We start from the raw sequence: 16,839 nt of genomic DNA, 5'->3' as shown, positions 1-16,839 counted from the left end.
AGGCAAATGCTGCTCGCCAGGGTTTCCCAGAAAGTTTCAGAACAAGGACTCAAAGCCACATCTGTCTGACTCCAAAACCTGAGGATTTTTTTTAAAAGATTAAAAGTTACGACAAAGAATGTGAGCTGGAGAGACAGATCTTTAATTCTCTGGTTCACTCTCCAAATGGTCACAACAGGAAGGGCAAGGCCAGGTGGACATCAGGGCAAAACCAGGCTAAAACCTCATCCGGTCTCCATGTGGGTAGCGGGGCTTTTCTTGCACTGCTTCCCCAGGTGTGTTAGCTGGGAGCTGGATCAGAAGGAGAGAATCCAGGACTCAAACCAGCACTTCAGTACAGAATGTCAGTGGAAGCTTAGCCCACTGTACCACAATGCTGGCCTCAACAGAACCCAGGGTTTTAACCAACCAATTGATACGTGTGGTGTATCCTGTTCAGCATTCGAGGCAGAGGGTGCTCAGTGTGGATTTTGCAAAGGAAACAGGGACTGCTAACATAAACGAAGCTCTTCTGACAACAACACAAAACAGACACTTCAGTTTATTTTGCTCTCTCCTTATTCCCTTCTTTCACTCCTATTCTCACTAGATCTTGAATTCTATTTCCCTGTGAACGTGGACAGATGATGAGCTCCCTGAAGGTCAGTTTCTCCATCTCTAAGAGGAAGAGGTTAAGAAGGGCTGAGCGGTCCTAGCCCAAGTCAGTGCCAAGGAAGAACGTGATAGGAAATCTGTCCCTTTCGCTGGTTTGGCCACATGCGCAGCGCATGAACAGAGCATTGACTTGGAAGTCAGGCACACTTGATTCCAGACATCACCTGTTGCAGGAAGCCTGGCCCTGTCCTTCCTGTCTGAGGTGTGTCTCATCCCTTCCAATCACATGTGGCCTCACCACAGGCTGTGATGTCACCCCTTGGCGCTCCATCACTGCTCACAGATACTGGCATCTGCAGGTGCCCCAGTACCTCCCATGACATGGCACCGTGATTGGCACCTCACCTGTGCCCATCTCCCCTGGGCTTTACATCATCTCTCAGGCGCCTGAAATACCTAAGTAATGGATGGTGAATGCCACGCACTTGTTATATTGAATTGTACAAGGAGTTAATGACAAGAAAAACCAGTCCATGCATGTCCAGTGTGGATGCAGTGTTTCCCCATTGGTTGAATCTACAAACATGGAGGCCTTACTGGAGTGTACATTCTAGAGCATATTTACTGAGCACTGTCTCTCTGCCTTCTCCTTCCTAGTGGTCACCTGCTCTTCTGCCACGTGGGTGCCCTGACTGTGCTACCATGGAAAATGAGACGCCAGCACCACACGCCTCTGGCAGCGCCAGTGTCACCAGCAGCACCAGCAGCTCCAGTAACAGCAATGGCTGCAGCAGTAGTAGCAGCAGCGGAGGAAGTGGCCGCAACACAGGGCCCCAGATTTCCGTGTACAGTGGTATTCCCGACCGGCAGACTGTGCAGGTAAGAGCCTAACGGAAGCAGGAATTGTCATACTGCATCATCTACAGGGCTGGCCTGGAAGAAGTTATGGCACCACCTGGTGGAATAAAACTGGGGGTCTGGGGTTGGGGACGTGGATTTGTGTATAGTCAGCATTCACAAGTGATGCAAGATGGGGCCAAGCCAGGAAAGCTTGGAGAGAGGGAAGATTTTGAGCAAAAGGAGGACTTGGATCCCAGAAAACTATTATGGGAGAGTACGTGGGTAAGAGAGGAAAGGGCAGACAAGGAGCAGTGGCACAGAGAAAAGAGCCCAGCTCCAGCCAGTTGTGTCCGTGTGGCTCTGTAAGGAACAAACTGCAGATTTTTAAATGGAACCAGAGAGGAACACCCCAAGTTCCCTTGGTCTTGAAGCTTTTCACCTTCCCTAAAGTCTGCCGAGTGTCACTACCAAGGCCTTCCAGGTGCCTCACGCTGTTCCAAACACAGATGCACTGCCACCTGCTGTATGTCCAGCACTGCACTTGGCATTTTGCAAACTCGTCTGCTCCTGCAGCTGTGAGAATGGTGGTTATCAGGAACAACTCTAGAGCAGAGAAAGCCGAGGCTCCAAGAAACCAAGAAAGTAGTGACTTGTCCAAGCTCATTCAGATAAAGACCGAAACAAAAAAAAAAGAGGGCTTGGCAGCGTGGCCTAGTGGCTAAGGTCCTCGCCTTGATCCCATATGGCCGCTGGTTCTTATCCCGGCAGCTCCACTTCCTCTCCATCTCTCCTCCTCTCAGTATATCTGACTTTGTAATAAAAATAAAATAAATCTTTTTTAAAAAAAAAAAGAACCTCATTCCCACCCGAGCTTGTGTTCCTATTCTCTGCAATGTCAGAATTCCTCGGTGCCACAGGCAGGAAGGAGAGGCCATGGCTGAGAAGTATGTTTGGTAAGTAGCTTTGTGGTTATGCTGTGCACCCGATGGAAAAGGGACTTCCTCCTTCCGTGGCTTCAGACCTGGACATGAACAGGAAAGGGGAGAAGCCACGGCAGACTGCAAGGAAGCCCGAGAAACCTGATCAAAGAAGAGCCCAACAAGACACTCTTAGACCTGCCCTTTCACACGGCTCTGCCTCAAACTTAATCAACTCCCACCCTGGCCACAGCCCTCCTCCCAGGCCCCTTGGGCTTGTGTATCTCAGCTGCTGGACATCAAGATGTGCCCCTCCTGTCACAACCTGAGGCAGAAGGGATGGGGATGAGCCCTGGCAAGTGGGCTAAGTCAAGACTGCATCCTATACTTGAGCAGAACCCGGAAGAAGCTCTGTATATCTGACTTTCTAATGAAAATAAATCTGAAGGAGAGACAGAGAGGAAGATCTTCTGTCCAACGATTCACTCCCTAAGCGGCCACAATGGCCAATCTGAAGCCAGGAGCCAGGAGCTTCTTCCAGGTCTCCCATGTGGGTGCAGGGTCCCAAGGATTTGGGCCATCCTCAACTACTTTCCCAGGCCACAAGCAGGGAGCTGGATGGGAAGTGGGGCCACCGGGATTAGAGCTGGCACCCACCCACATGGAATTCTGGAGCGTTCAAGGCAAGGACTTTAGCCACTAGGCTATGGCACTGGGCCCATCTCCTAGCTTTCTTCCTGCCCTTTCTCCCTGCCTTGCTGAGCTGCAGCGCACTTGAGACCTGAAGTGATAGGGCAGAGGCTTCTCCTGAGAGAGCTGCTTAAGGCCCAGGGGCTGCTTTCCCTCTTCTCCCAGGGCACATGGTGCTGCGGAGGAGATGGGAGAAGTGCACAGGAGACAGGTGGGCATCCATAGAGCTCTGTGCACAGGCATGTGCCCTGTGCTGCTTACGGTGGGGGCATGGGTCCCGCAGGTGCCCTCCTCCAAGCAGCCAGGGAGAGCTGCTAATGGCACATGTGGTGAGGCCTAAGACAGTCCCGGCTCCCCGCCTCTCTCCCCCTCCCCAGGTGATCCAGCAGGCCCTGCACAGGCAGCCCAGCACCGCAGCGCAGTACCTACAGCAGATGTATGCTGCCCAGCAGCAGCACCTCATGCTGCAGACAGCAGCCCTGCAGCAGCAGCACCTGAGCAGTGCCCAGCTCCAGAGCCTGGCAGCCGTGCAGCAGGTGAGTCACGGGGATGCCCAGCATTGCCCTGGGGTGTGGCCAGGCAGAGAGAAGGTGGGCAGTGCGTGTGTGCTCCCTGAGTCCACAATGATTGTCCTTGTCTCTGACAGTGAAGAGCTGAGCCCAGAGTCACCCTGGCTTAGAGAGAAGCTGGACTTCTCGCCCTCCTCCCCACGTCCCTGCCCGCAAGGGAAGGGCCTCGGATCCCACTGAGGCATCCCCAGGGGAGAGCGTCCCCCGCCCAACATTATCCTCCTCCTCCTCCTTGTGGCTGAGAAGAGCTCATGCATTCCATCATTCAGTCAGTAAATCACTTGGTGCACCTACTCTCAGCAGAGTCCCTGTCAGACACTGCATACCCCAGCGTCTGTCTGTGTTGCAGTTTAATAGTGGAAAAACAGCAAAAACAGGGAGACCAAAACAGACAAAGAAACCAAATATTTAGAAGCCTCACTTGTAAGAGGGAGAAACAAATTGCTGTGAACGAATGACAAGAGGGTACCTCCCGCTGGCCACTGGAGCAACCAGAAAGCTAGTTAAGGGGATGAGGCAGGATGGGCAGTCCAGACAGAGTGCACAGAAACCTCAGTGTAGGGGCTGCGGGTTGCATGTAAGGGGCCAGGCAGAGCAAAGGGCTGGAGTGAGCTGGAGATGCCAGCATTGGGAGTTGCTGACAGTTGGTATAGCTTGGCATTGGGACATGGCCCCACTGAGATCCATCAGCAAGCCAGCGGCAGCGCAGGGCCCACAGTAACACCCCCCCGTGAAAGAGGAAGCTGGGTACTTGCTCAAGACCACTCAGAGGAGGCAGGCTGGAGGGTGCCTCTCTTATTCCAGGCCCACGGCTCCTGTCTTGGAGATGGAAAAGAGGGACTGGGGGAGGCCTGTCACTGGATTCCTGTTCCTTTCCAGGCAAGCCTGGTGGCCAACAGACAGGGGAGCACCTCGAGCAGCAGTGTGTCCGCCCAGGCCCCAGCCCAGCCATCATCGGTGAGTAGGGTTGGGGAATCGCAGGGCCCTGGGGAGGTTGTCCTCCCGCTCCTTGCCCGAGATGCTCATGAGGTCCTGGCCCCCAGCCAGGTGAATCCTCTGGCACATAGAAGCGTGGCTGGAATCTGTTGCTGGTGCCAGAAGGAAGAAGGTGGATAGGGAGCAGATATTGGGTGGATGGACAGCCCTTGGTGTTCCCACATGCTGTGTCAGGGTGCCTGGTTTGAATCCCAGCTCTTCCACTTCTGATCTGGCTTCCTGGGCATGCATGTCCTGGGAGGCAGCAGGTGGTGACTTGGGCCCCTGTCACCCACACGGAAGACCCAGATTGAGTACTGGGCTTCCTGGCTTTGACCTGACCCAGCCCTGGCTATCATAAACATTTGAATCTCTCCCTTCCAAATAAAGTATAAATTAAAAATTTTTGAAGAATGCATGCCACTTTATAGCCCTTATATCAGTAACCTCCTGGCATCCTGCCAGGGCGAGACACACTACTGGGTGCTTTCTGTGGCTCTGCACCTAGGCCTGAGACAGGGCAGTGGAGAGGATGGGCAGGGCGACTAGTGTCCAAAGCCCAGTGGCCAGAGGTGGTCCCCAGTGAGGTTAAGCAAACCAAGGGCAGAAGACAGGACAGGACTAGGCAGTGGGGAACATGGATGCCACTCACAGCAAACCCTCCCATTTCCCGGCACCTCTTTCTGCTCCATCAGATTAACCTGGCAGCGTCCCCAGCTGCAGCCCAGCTCATCAACCGGGCCCAGAGCGTGAACTCGGCGACAGCCTCAGGCATTGCACAGCAGGCCGTGCTCCTGGGCAACACATCTGCTCCAGCCCTGACAGCCAGCCAAGCCCAGATGTATCTGAGGGCACAGATGGTGAGTCCCACAGCCAGGGCTGAGACCTGGGAGCCCAGGAGCATGTGAGCAGTGAGACCAGGGGAAGGCAGGGAGGAAGCCCACGGGTGTGGGGACAGAGTAGAGAGGCTGGGTCCAGGAGGCTGACTGGCAGCTTTGGTGCAGGCTCAAGGACTGGGCAAGTGTGAGGTTTAAGGCTGATGAAAGAGTGACATTACCCATAATGCCTGATTTCTTCCTCCTCATGTGAGCCGGTCCCCTTATCAGACAGCACTTCTCAAAATTCATGATGATTGGACAGTGTGGAGGTCTGTGCCACATGGTCCTGTCCGCACGGGCATCCACATGCCCCACGGAAGTGGAATCTTGCAAGTACTGGCCGCCTCTCGCTCAGGAGCCGCTGGTAGAGGGAGCTGCCAGCTTCGGGGCATAGTGTAGCCAGCGCTGTCTTCCCAACAGAGCCCTTGTCCCACAGGCCCAGGTGACCCAGGCTAGCACTAGCACACCTGGGGTCCCTTGTGCACCTTCCTTGAATGTGCCCCTTGAGAGCTGGCAGACTCTAACGGCAGTATGTCCAGGGAAGACAGCAGCACAGACCCTGGGAGGAAGGAAGAGCTCAGGGGTCTGAGGGGTGTGGAGCGTCCCCCTTTGGCCTCGGGACACTCCAGCCTAATGACAGTGCTGTTACACACGCACCTGCTGTGTTTCAGGGGCCAGAACCTAGCACTTGGGACTTCCCTGATCCTACCATCTCACTTCTGTTTTTAGCCCTGAGTTCCTGATAGGATATCCCCCTTGTGTCCCCCGGGCCTGCCTCTCACACACCCAGAAAGCACCACACTTGCGTCTGTGTAGAGAGCTGCACAGTCACGGACAGTGTGCTGCCACCCAAGCTCCACCCCCACATCCCGCTCACCTGCCCGCCTTCCCCGCAGAGCAGGACACACACGCAGGGAGTGTGTCCTCACACAGCTCCAGGAAGAACACCCGTCAGGATGCAGCACAGCCACACAGATGCAGGGGGTGAGGTGCCACATGGAGAATGCCACATGATTTCACCCCCACAAATGAAAGTCACGCGCCACCACAGCTCCAGGCCATCTGCGTCCTCTGCTGTTGTCCCAAGCACCAGCACCCACCCACTGTTATCTGTATTCAATCAGAAAATGTTCCAAAGAGTGTATCAAATGTGATCCCTCTGGAGGAGGGTCTTGTTTCCAGTCCCAAGGTCAGGAGTGGGTTAGACCCAGCCCATAGTCCCCGGCAGTGTCTCAGTCCAGGGTCCCTGCTCACCAGGAGAGAAGCAGATGGTGGCTCCAGGGTGTTCTGGGAAGGCATGTGCCCCCTCACAGTGGGCACTGAAGGAACTGCAGGCTTGTCAGGTGTTTAATTGTCACTTCACACCCCTGCACTGCTTCCCCCAGCCTGCCCCGGGGTTTGCTGCCTGGCTAGCCTGTTCTGTTCTGCAGCTGAGCCCACGTTGGGCAGGTAAAAGGCACCTCGTTTCCTGTGATTCCAGGCCCAGCCAGGCAACCTGGTGCAGGTAGCTAGGAGCCTAGGCGGCACTGTTCCTTTGTCCCCTCAGCTCATCTTCACGCCCACGGCCACCGTCGCTACTGTGCAGCCTGAACTCGGCACTGGCTCCCCTGCCCGGCCCCCCACCCCCGCCCAGGTGAGGACTCCCTGCTGTGGGAGGGTGGGGGCAGGTGGGCACTGCCAAGGGGCACTGGGGCCGGGGAGGGGCGCCCATCCTGGAAGAGCTCTGAGTTTGCAGAGGCTGGGGGCATCCAGGATAGCAGCTGGGAACTGGGCCAGCCTGGGGCCCCTAGACTCCTGCCAGCTCGGCCCGTCTGAACTGTCTTGTTTGCTCTGACATGGGTTGGGATACACAAGACAACATGCTAGTTCTGCCGGGATCTGGGAAAACAGCATTTGTTCCCAGCCCCTGCCTTCTGCTGGTAGCACACAGGTGTCTGTAGACATGTGGATTCCCAGAGCAGTGGGGACCTGTCCAAGAAGGGTCAGAGCAATGAATGTTTGCAAGGCAGACCAGCGTCTGGCATAGCCTCTGGACAACCAGCAGAGGGAGCCAGGAACCAAGTTGAATTAGCACGTGGACATCAGGGAAAGGCCCGAGTTCACCTTGGTCTGAGGACAAGGCAGTCCTTCGCCAATGCCCTTCCTGCTCAGTAACTCTCACCCTTGCCCTGGCCTTCTCCGGTGTGGGCAGCCCCCTGCTCCACCATATCTGAAGTTTGTTTCTGAGCAGTGTGCATCCAACCCTGGTAGTTGGAGGGAGGAGTCAGGATAGGGAGAGACCTGGCTCCCCAACCCACAATAGGCCACAGTCCCTTCTGCTGATGGATCCAATCACTAATGCCCTTTCTTGTCCTCTAAACCCACCTGCTCTCAGCCTTAACCCCTTCTCCTGTTCGTCCTCTCCTGCCCCATATTCTAAACCACTGTCCTGTCCAGCCATATTTGGGCCCATCTGACTGCTTCTCTCTTGGAAGCATGTGGCATTGCTTCTTCCCACATCCCCTGGACTCTCATAGTCCCTCTCTCTTCCAGGTACAGAACCTGACCCTCCGAACTCAGCAGACCCCAGCTGCAGCCACCTCGGGCCCCACCCCCACTCAGCCTGTGCTGCCCAGCTTGGCCCTGAAGCCCATGCCTGGGGGCAGCCAGCCTACATCTACCCCTTCTCAAGGCAGAAACACTACCCAGGGGTCCCCTGCAGGTGCCAAGCCGGGCGCACCTGAAGGCGTGACGGAGCCACTCAAGAAAGGAGACGGCAGTGGTAGTGCGCCTGGGAACATGGAGGGCCGGACAGGGCTCGGCCGGGCGGCACCCACTGTGGCCACCCACCCCCTCATTGCACCAGGTAAGTGCTCCAGGAAGAAGGAACTGAGCCCACGGCGTGTTCTAGGAATACACCAAATGCCCTACTCTGTGTCTCCCAGTCCAGCCCCAATTCTGCTTCATGTGCCTGTTTAGCTTTAAGGAAGGAGGCTGCACCCATTGGAATAAGCCAGTCCTCCCTCGCGCACAGTGGCCGCAGCAATGAGTCTCAGTCCACAGTTCACAGATGGCCCTGAACCTCGAGTGAGTAGAGGCTTGCAGTAGAGTATGGTGAAATTCTGGGGCAGTCAGGAGCATGCCAGAATCACGCAGGGAGGTGAGGAAGAGTGATGACATTTGTTCTCTGGAATCCACGGGGACCCCTGAGCCCCAGGCCCCACTCCCAGCCCCGCCCACCCTGAGCGCAGGCCTGGGCAAGGAGGAGGAGGTGGGTGCTGCTAACTGTGGTCACGCATGAGCCGCGCATGCTGGAGGAGCTCAGCCCAAGTGCGGAAGGCAAGTTCTCTGTCGGGATGAGTCAGTGTTCCTTGGCTGCCTTCCCTCCGCCTGCGGAAATTCTCGCAGCACTGCCTATTATAGGAAATGTGTGATGGGAGAAGCTGGCCCTGGAAGCCAGCCTTGTTGGCCTGGAGAACGAGGCCACGCTGTGCGAGCGCAGAAAGGAGGAGCACCGGGCTTTGCAGGAAAGACTGTCGTCCTGGTCACCTGCACTGGACAGTGTCCTCAGCCAGGCTGCCGCGCAGCCAGTGGAACCTGCACTTCTCTCCTTGAGAACCTGCTACATTCTTGCCACTAGATTCCACAAGAGGCTCAAAACAGGACTTCTCCTAAGATTGATTTCTTTGCAAGACAGGGTGGCAGAGAGGAAGAGAGAGGCAGAGTGAGGCCTTCTGTCTGCCTGCTCACTCCCCAGGAGCCAGGACTTGTATCGGGTCTCCCACATGGTGTCAGAGGGCCAGAGGCCCGAGTACTTGGGCCGCCTTTGGTTGCATTCACATCAGCAGGGAGCCAGAGGGGAGCCAAACTGTCACTCAGACACGGGATGCTGGTGTGCAGGCAGCAGCTGCACATGCTGTGCCACAGCACTGGCCCCCCTTAGCTGAGGAGGATGCGGTAGGGAGGGACCGGGTATATAAGCCAATCCCTTCGATGTCCCAGCATTGCAGGAGTAAGTACAGGCACAGGGTCAGAGGAAATGGCATCTGTATCTCACACAGAGACCAGACAAGGGCAGGGCTTCCACACAGATGGAGGCCAGCATGGCGAGAGCTTGTGGATCTGAGCTGGGGTAGGGGGAAACCCAAGGTGAGGCTCCTAGTTAGTTCCCCTTTTCAAGATTAGGGACAATGGCAGTCCTGCCTTCCTGTGGCCCCTGCAGAGCTGAGGAAGACACTTCCCTGTGTGGTTCCAGATGCTTCCCACTGCCTGGCATTACTTTGCCCAGAGGTTGTACTGGGCTTTGCTTTTACAGAAAGAAACTGTTGATGACAACTTGAACTAGAGAGCCAGGGCACAAGGTAGCATTTCTCAAATGTTCTTGTTCAGTCCAGGAGCCCTCAGGCAATACCATGACCCTGTGGGGCCTCTGTCTAAGTCTATGGCAGACACCCAAAGCCTAAAGAATGTTCTAGAGAGAGTCTGTGGTTCTTCCTGAGGTCTGAGGCAGGGACCAATGCTAAGGGACTGTCTGCCACCTGCCAGGTGACGCGCCGGACATTCTTATGTGTTCCACCTCCCTACCCTCTCCCTCCAAAGAACCCTCTGTGGTAGGTATTTTTTTTTTTTAGATTTATTCATTTTATTACAGCCAGATATACACAGAAGAGGAGAGACAGAGAGGAAGATCTTCCATCTGATGTTTCACTCCCCAAGTGAGCCGCAACGGGCTGATGTGCGCTGATCCGAATCCGGGAACCTAGAACCTCTTCCGGGTCTCCCACGCGGGTGCAGGGTCCCAATGCATTGGGCCGTCCTCAACTGCTTTCCCAGGCCACAAGCAGGGAGCTGGATGGGAAGTGGAGCTGCCGGGATTAGAACCGGTGCCCATATGGGATCCCGGTGCGTTCAAGGCGAGGACTTTAGCCGCTAGGCCACGCCGCCAGGCCCTGTGATAGGTATTTTTATCCATCTCACAGATGAGAAAATTGAGGCTTGGAGAAGTTCTCCAGGTCACCTAGTCATGAGCAGTATTGCTGGCGTCCCATTCTGGGTCTGGCTGGGTGTCCCTCCTCAGTCTGTTCCTGACCCAGAGCCTTACATGCTCTTACAGGCTTGGATGAGGCTTGCAGTGTGAGGCGTGGGGGGGCACTGTGTGCTCTCACCTTGGGCAAAGATGAGCACCCGTGAGGTCCAGGCCTGTGGGTAGAGCCACGCAGGCCAAAGACGAGCAGCCCCCAGAACCTTGGGAGGGAGCAGCTGTGCCCTGCAGGACTGCATAGACACAGGTCAGCAGGCTGCATTGTTCCGGCCTCCCACCGTGCTCCTGGGCTTCCTTTCTCTCCCGCCCCTTCCTCGCCTCCACTCCCACCCTCCCAAAGGGACGGCAGCTGGGGAAAGGCCTTGGAGGCGGCAGATCCTCTGGCCTTCTGGAACTGAAAAGAAGAACCAATTCTTACACCCTGAGTGGAGGCAGTGGGAGGCCGCACCTGCCAGGTTTGCCCAGCTCCCCAGGCAGAGGTGACTTCTGGCCTGCCCAGCCAGCTGACGTAGGGGTGACCCAGGAGCTAGAGGGAGGGCGTGCTTGTGCAAGTGGCTGAGGAACAGGGGTGCTGAGAGAGTTTTGTTTATTATTGGAGGCTTTTTAAGTGGGAGGAGTGCTGCTCCCAGGGAAAGTAACCCAGCGGGGGCGGGGGGGGGGCTGCGGTGGGGAGGCTGGGGTACATAGGACAGAGGGGAGCCCTCTCCTGGGGGTGCAGCAACCCCTCCCGTTCCAGCTGGGATTGCTCCCACTGACAGCTGTTTGGGGGCAAAGCCCCTCCCCCCATGGCCAGCTCCCTGCTGTTCTTGCTCCTGTCACCTTGGCAACCGGTTTTTCTTTAGGCTCCGCAAATAGAAAAGGTCCCTTATGCCCTGGAAAGGGGGAGGGGGAGCGGAGGAGGAAGCTGAGCCCAGGAGGTTAGGCTCTGGTGGGAGGGGAAGGTCTGCCTCTATCCTGCTGCCCTGTAGAGAACTGAGCAAGGGAGGGCAGACAGGGGCCTAGGGCCAGACCTCCCGGGAAGCCAAGCCCAGGGGAGCTGCCCCCCACTACCACTGCAAACACGAGGCCTGGTCCAGCAACTCCTCCTGCTGGCAGATAAGGCTCTGGCTTGGGGTGCACGCCCCCAGGGGCCCAAAGGTGAAGAGAAAGTGACTCAGTGTTGTGGGGGATGGGGGTACTATAGGTCCTTGGGCATCCTGGATGCCTGGCTGAGAGAGTTGTGCCTCCAGATGCCAGGCCTTTGCTGGGCATGCGCAAGGCCTCAGCTGCAAGAGCTCGGGGCGGCAGGACCATCACGTGGCAGCAGCATCTGCTCACAGTGATGTCTGTACCAGGCCAGACCTTGTGATGCTGGCCGATTTGGGGAATCCAGGATGCCAGATTTCTACCCCCTGTAAAGCAGCCACCTCACTGTGGGGTGGACACACCTGGTTTAGACAAGCCAGTAAAGTTCCAGGCAAACAGGTGGCCTCTTATCCATTCCCAGTAGCACTGACAGAGCTGGAGCCGGCCAGGAAGGTCCTGTCCGCTGTCCGCTGTAGGATCAGGTGGCAGTCACTACAGGTGTCTCAGACCCAGGGAAACCAGGCCAGAAGATATAGGCTATAGTGGGTGGGTTGTAAAGTTTGCTTAACATCTTTTAACATGTGTACATGTGTGTGGGTGTGCATGTGCACCTGAGAGAAAAATGGCAGCTGACTGGGTGGTGGGGCATCCCTTCTTTTCTGAAATCCTTCAGCCCAAACTTCTCTTTGGCCTCTTTCCATGCTGCTGCCAGATACTAACTAGTAATACTAATCACCAGTTAACCACATTCCCCTGATGAACCAAAGGCCTTTCCTGTTTCTCTTATCATGCTGCCAATTATTCTGTTTCACTCGTCAATAAGACACATTAACTGCCCTCCCCAAAGGTTAGTTCTGCTCAGCGAAGGCTGCTACACCCCCAACATGCTAAGCACTGTGGCGGCTAGAGACGAGCCAGGGTCCACACTGGATTAGCAGCTGTGAAAATCTGAATTGTGCTTCGAAGAGTGAGTTGTTTTTGAGACCCAAGGAGGCACAGGAAAAGGATGTTTTCAGCTGGGACTGAGAGACACCGAGACCCAGCCTGGCCTTGAGCACGGGGGACTGTTGGGGTCTGTTCCTGCAACTCCCTACTCAGGCCTCTGCCCATGGATTTCACTCCTGAAGAAATTGGTCTGTTCATCCCTTCCCACCCCGCTCACTCTGCAGCTGACTTCCGAGCGACTGTCCTTTCTGGCCTCATCTCCTGGCCAGCAGGTATGAGGGATCAACTCACTTGGTTACTACCCCACTCCCAGACACATTTTTCGTGAAAAATAAAGCCTTCCTGGCCATCTGTCCATGGGATCCTCCTGTCCCCAGGCACAGGGTCCAAGTTACTTGGACATCACTTTCCTTCACCAGAGGGCCGGGGTAGGTGCTTCAGAGCCACACTTGGTTTTAGACCCAAGTCTCTTTCCTTACCAGCCTGAGGACTGTGTCTCGAGGTACTTACTCTCAGTAAGCCTCAGTTTCCCCAACTGTAAGGAGGAGGAGATCCCATTTCCCACAGGCTGGATGGCCTGGAGAGTGAGCAGCACAGAGCAGCTTACCTGGGGACCTCCTTCCCTTCCCAGCTCCTTCTTGCTCAGTGCATCTCCCCCACCTGCTGCTTGGCCCGGCTGAGGCTCTGCCACCATCCTTCTGGCAAAGATAGGGTCACAGAGCCGAAATGCAGGCATCAGTTCCTCCGTTAATGTCCCAAAGCTGCTTAGTGAGGAATCCTGCACAGAGAGCATTGGGGAGTTTTTGCTAGATGGCCGGAGCAAGCCTGCAACATCCAGGCACAGAGACCACCCCCAAGTGGCCCTGCTGTGGGCAGCCTGCTTTTACAGCCACTTTCCTCTGACTGGGACATTTCCCATAGCTCCACTTCCCCTCTCAACGCCTCCTGCCCTTTAACCCCCAGGGAAGGCATCATGGAAAATTCATGTGGCTGCTGCTTTAGGCTCTTCCAAAAAGGGCTTCCTTGTCTATTTATGTGCATGTGAGGCCCCGACCTTTAGCAGCCACCAGTCTTGGTTGCTTCCTGCAGCCGGATCACACGGCATCTTTGGAGAGGAGCTTCCTCTTGGTGTGTGGACTTGGTTGAATCCCTCAGCAGCTCCTCACCTGCAGACTCCCTGGACCTCAGCTGCACAGGCTGCCCTGCGGGGCCCCGCACGCACCACCACGTTTCCTGCCTCTGCATCTTCCCACATGATGCCCTTTTGGTCATGTTCTGAAATCTGAATCCTGTTAAACATCTGCTTCCTCTAGGAAGCCTTCTCTGCTCTGCTTCCAAAGCCCATCCCTGATTCTCTGCTCTCAGTATCCCGTGCTTATCTCCCGTCGTAACATTAACTAAATGATGCTGGGGGTATCTGTCTACCATCTGTCTCTTTTATGAGACTGTGATGTCTTCTGCAGACCCTGTGTTAGCCAGCATCAAGCATGACAGTCTGCGGTAGGTGGTTACCACATTTGTTAAGGGTTTTATTTGTTTATTTGAATGGCAAAGTTATAGAAAGAAGAAAAGTCAGAGATCTTCCATCTGCTCATTCACTCTCGCAAGTGGTCGCCACAGCCAGGGCTGGGTTGAACGGGGCCAAAGCCAAAATCCACGAGTTTCTTCCAGGTCTCCCCTGTGGGTATCGGGGCCCAAGTGCTTGGACCATTTGCTGCTGCTTTCCAAGGCACATTAGAATGGAGCTAGTTTGGAAGTAGGAGCAACCAGGACTCAAACCAGCACCCCTTTCCCCCCACCCCCACACTTAACCAGGCAGTAGTTCAACCCACTATGCCACCATGCCAGCCCTAGTAAATGAGTTGTTGAAGGTATGTGAGTGTATCTTCACTTGACTTTCTAAATCCTAAAAAAAAAAAAAAAAAAAAAAAAGTTGTTAATAAAAAGAGATTCTCAGAACCAGCATCATGGTATACATGGTGGGGCCTAGATGGGCTTTATTTCTGTCCAGGCTGCTCCACTTCCAATCCAGCTCCCTGCTGGGGACTGGGAGGGGCCTCAGAGGATGGCCCAACTGCCTAGGTGTGTGCTACTCATGTGGGAAAACTGGAAGTATAAATAAATAAATCCTTGGGGGAAGAAAAGAAGGAGATATGCCATTCCTCTCCCATAGTTAACAGCCTTCATATTCTCAGGTCAAACATTTCCCATCAGTTATAGTGGACTCCTAGAAAAATAAGAGCATAAACAAGCTTGGACCCTGTGACCTGTGCTTGCATATACTTAGGGCAATCGTCACAGTATTTCTGGGGGAGTGGAATGTTTCCTGCAAGCTGGAGGTCTTGAGAGTGATGGAGCTCCATTATTGATCAATTCCAGCAGCGGGTGCAGAGAATGGGATGGCCAGGGGTCCATCACAGTCAGCCCTCCTGTGAGGCAATCTGATTCATCTTGCTACTGACCTTGAACTGGTTTGGAAACAGTCAAATTGCCTCTTGAGATTCCAAGGAGGAATCTCAGCTAGGAAGCTGAGCCCTTGCTTGGGTCTCCTTTGAAGTAGGCCCTTCCCACCCCTGCTGTGCAGCAGAAAGGATGGAGCAGGTGTGATTGGGCCTCCCTAAAGTTGAGGCTGAGATCCCATGGACCCATGGTGGATGCCAAAAGGTGGAAGGTGGAAAGCCAAAAGGAGTGCAGGGGAGAAATGAAGCTACTGTTAGGAAGAAAGATCTAGAGAGATGCCTGTGCCTTGACAGTCCACAAACCGGCATGCCACGTTTTGGCTCCAGTGAAACACAGCCTTCTCCACCACCCCCAGACAGATCTCACTGTGGCAGGCAGCAGGTGGTGGCAAGCACCTGCAAATGTCTGGTGGTATGGAGAGTGAAAGAAGTACAAGAATATTCCAGCTAAAGCTCGTCTTTTAAATTAGAAATAATGAGATACATGTTTGATTCAAAAAGCACCCAACATAATTAGAAAGACAGGAATAATAGAGGAATAAAAATACTCCCATTTCACTTAATCTAAATCTATTCTGATTGTAAGAAACACCATTGTTTTATTAAGAAAGAAAAGCACCACCCATTAAACTGACATGTCATTAACTGTCCGATGCACCCCAATTCCAAAGACACCGAAGTGTATGGTGGGGCAGTAATCTATGTTTAAAAATCAGTGCAGTTGGGCCCGGCGGCGTGGCCTAGCAGCTAAAGTCCTCGCCTTGAAAGCCCCGGGATCCCATATGGGCGCCGGTTCTAATCCCGGCAGCTCCACTTCCCATCCAGCTCCCTGCTTGTGGCCTGGGAAAAGCAGTCGAGGACGGCCCAATGCTTTGGGACACTGCACCCGCGTGGGAGACCTGGAAGAGGTTCCAGGTTCCCGGATTCGGATCGGCGCGCACCGGCCCGTTGTGGCTCACTTGGGGAGTGAATCATCGGACGGAAGATCCTCCTCTCTGTCTCTCCTCCTCTCTGCATCTCTGACTTTGTAATAAACTGAATAAATCTTTAAAAAAAAATCAGTGCAGTATGTCAATGATGGATGCTAAATCACAGATGGATCAGAGCATGCCAGAATCCTGAGGAATACCCAAAATGGACAGTTAGAGCACATAAACCATTGCACCTGCTGGAGGGCCCATCTCACCCAGGTTATGGCTCTGACAACAAGTTCAGTGGGACTAATGGCTCTCGCCATTGGAGTCCTCCCTCTGTTGAGCAGTACTGATTGAAAATCTATTTAATTCAAGATATCTTGGAGAAAATAGATGGATTACAAACTCATGTTTCCTAAGGAAGACAAGTACTTTCCTTAAATAAGGAAGTAGGATCATCCCTACCCCCACCTCTGCACGGCTGCAAAGAGGTCAAGTTCCTCACCTAGAGACAGCTGGCAAGCAACAAAACTAAGATCCAGATCCAAGCATTGCACCTGCAGGGCCCATGCTTAGCTGCTAGGAAGCCCTCTGTTGGCTGAAGGAGTCCAAGAAGGGTGACTTGGCGTTGGTTTGTGGCACTCTAGACAGAAATGAGCACAGAGTTCAATGAGCAGGAAGGGCTGTGTGGGTCAAAGAAATAATAAAAGTGAAGGGGTAGTTGACAGTGTGAGGTGAATTGTGAAGGGCAGGAGCTAGGAAAAGGGGGAGGCCCTGGTGCAGTCTATGCAGTGGAAAGATGACTATTGGGTGGATTACAGGAAAAGTCTGGAGTCAGGAAACCCAGTTAGAAAGTTATTGCAGTACTCAGAAATTACTGTAGTACTCAAAACAAATGGCTTTTCTGGCCCCAAATGATCCTGGAATTAAATCATTCTGCTTGCTTTTTATAAACCCCAAGTACATAGGAGGT

At 54.3% G+C, this 16,839-nt stretch overlaps 1 protein-coding gene across 2 annotated transcripts in view; it reads left to right on the top strand.

Annotated features, from left to right (window-relative positions):
• Nucleotides 1–16,839, top strand: part of PHC2 (polyhomeotic homolog 2) — a 116,576-nt gene that overhangs the window by 64,474 nt on the left and 35,263 nt on the right. Inside the window, exons 2-7 of one of the 2 annotated variants that reach the window (XM_004591602.2) lie at nucleotides 1,252–1,473; nucleotides 3,419–3,577; nucleotides 4,490–4,567; nucleotides 5,281–5,445; nucleotides 7,010–7,096; nucleotides 7,996–8,308. In XM_004591602.2, coding sequence (XP_004591659.2) covers nucleotides 1,297–1,473; nucleotides 3,419–3,577; nucleotides 4,490–4,567; nucleotides 5,281–5,445; nucleotides 7,010–7,096; nucleotides 7,996–8,308 — 979 coding nt within the window. In that variant the 5' untranslated portion in view covers nucleotides 1,252–1,296. Of the gene's footprint in view, nucleotides 1–1,251; nucleotides 1,474–3,418; nucleotides 3,578–4,489; nucleotides 4,568–5,280; nucleotides 5,446–6,943; nucleotides 7,097–7,995; nucleotides 8,309–16,839 lie in introns of both variants that reach the window. The other variant, XM_036494419.2, reaches the window with a different exon arrangement.

The sequence above is a fragment of the Ochotona princeps genome, chromosome 2, assembly GCF_030435755.1.
Source record: "Ochotona princeps isolate mOchPri1 chromosome 2, mOchPri1.hap1, whole genome shotgun sequence".
Lineage (NCBI taxonomy): Eukaryota > Metazoa > Chordata > Mammalia > Lagomorpha > Ochotonidae > Ochotona > Ochotona princeps.
Note: the sequence above shows the minus strand (reverse complement) of the source record. Positions and strands in the feature narration are given on the sequence as shown.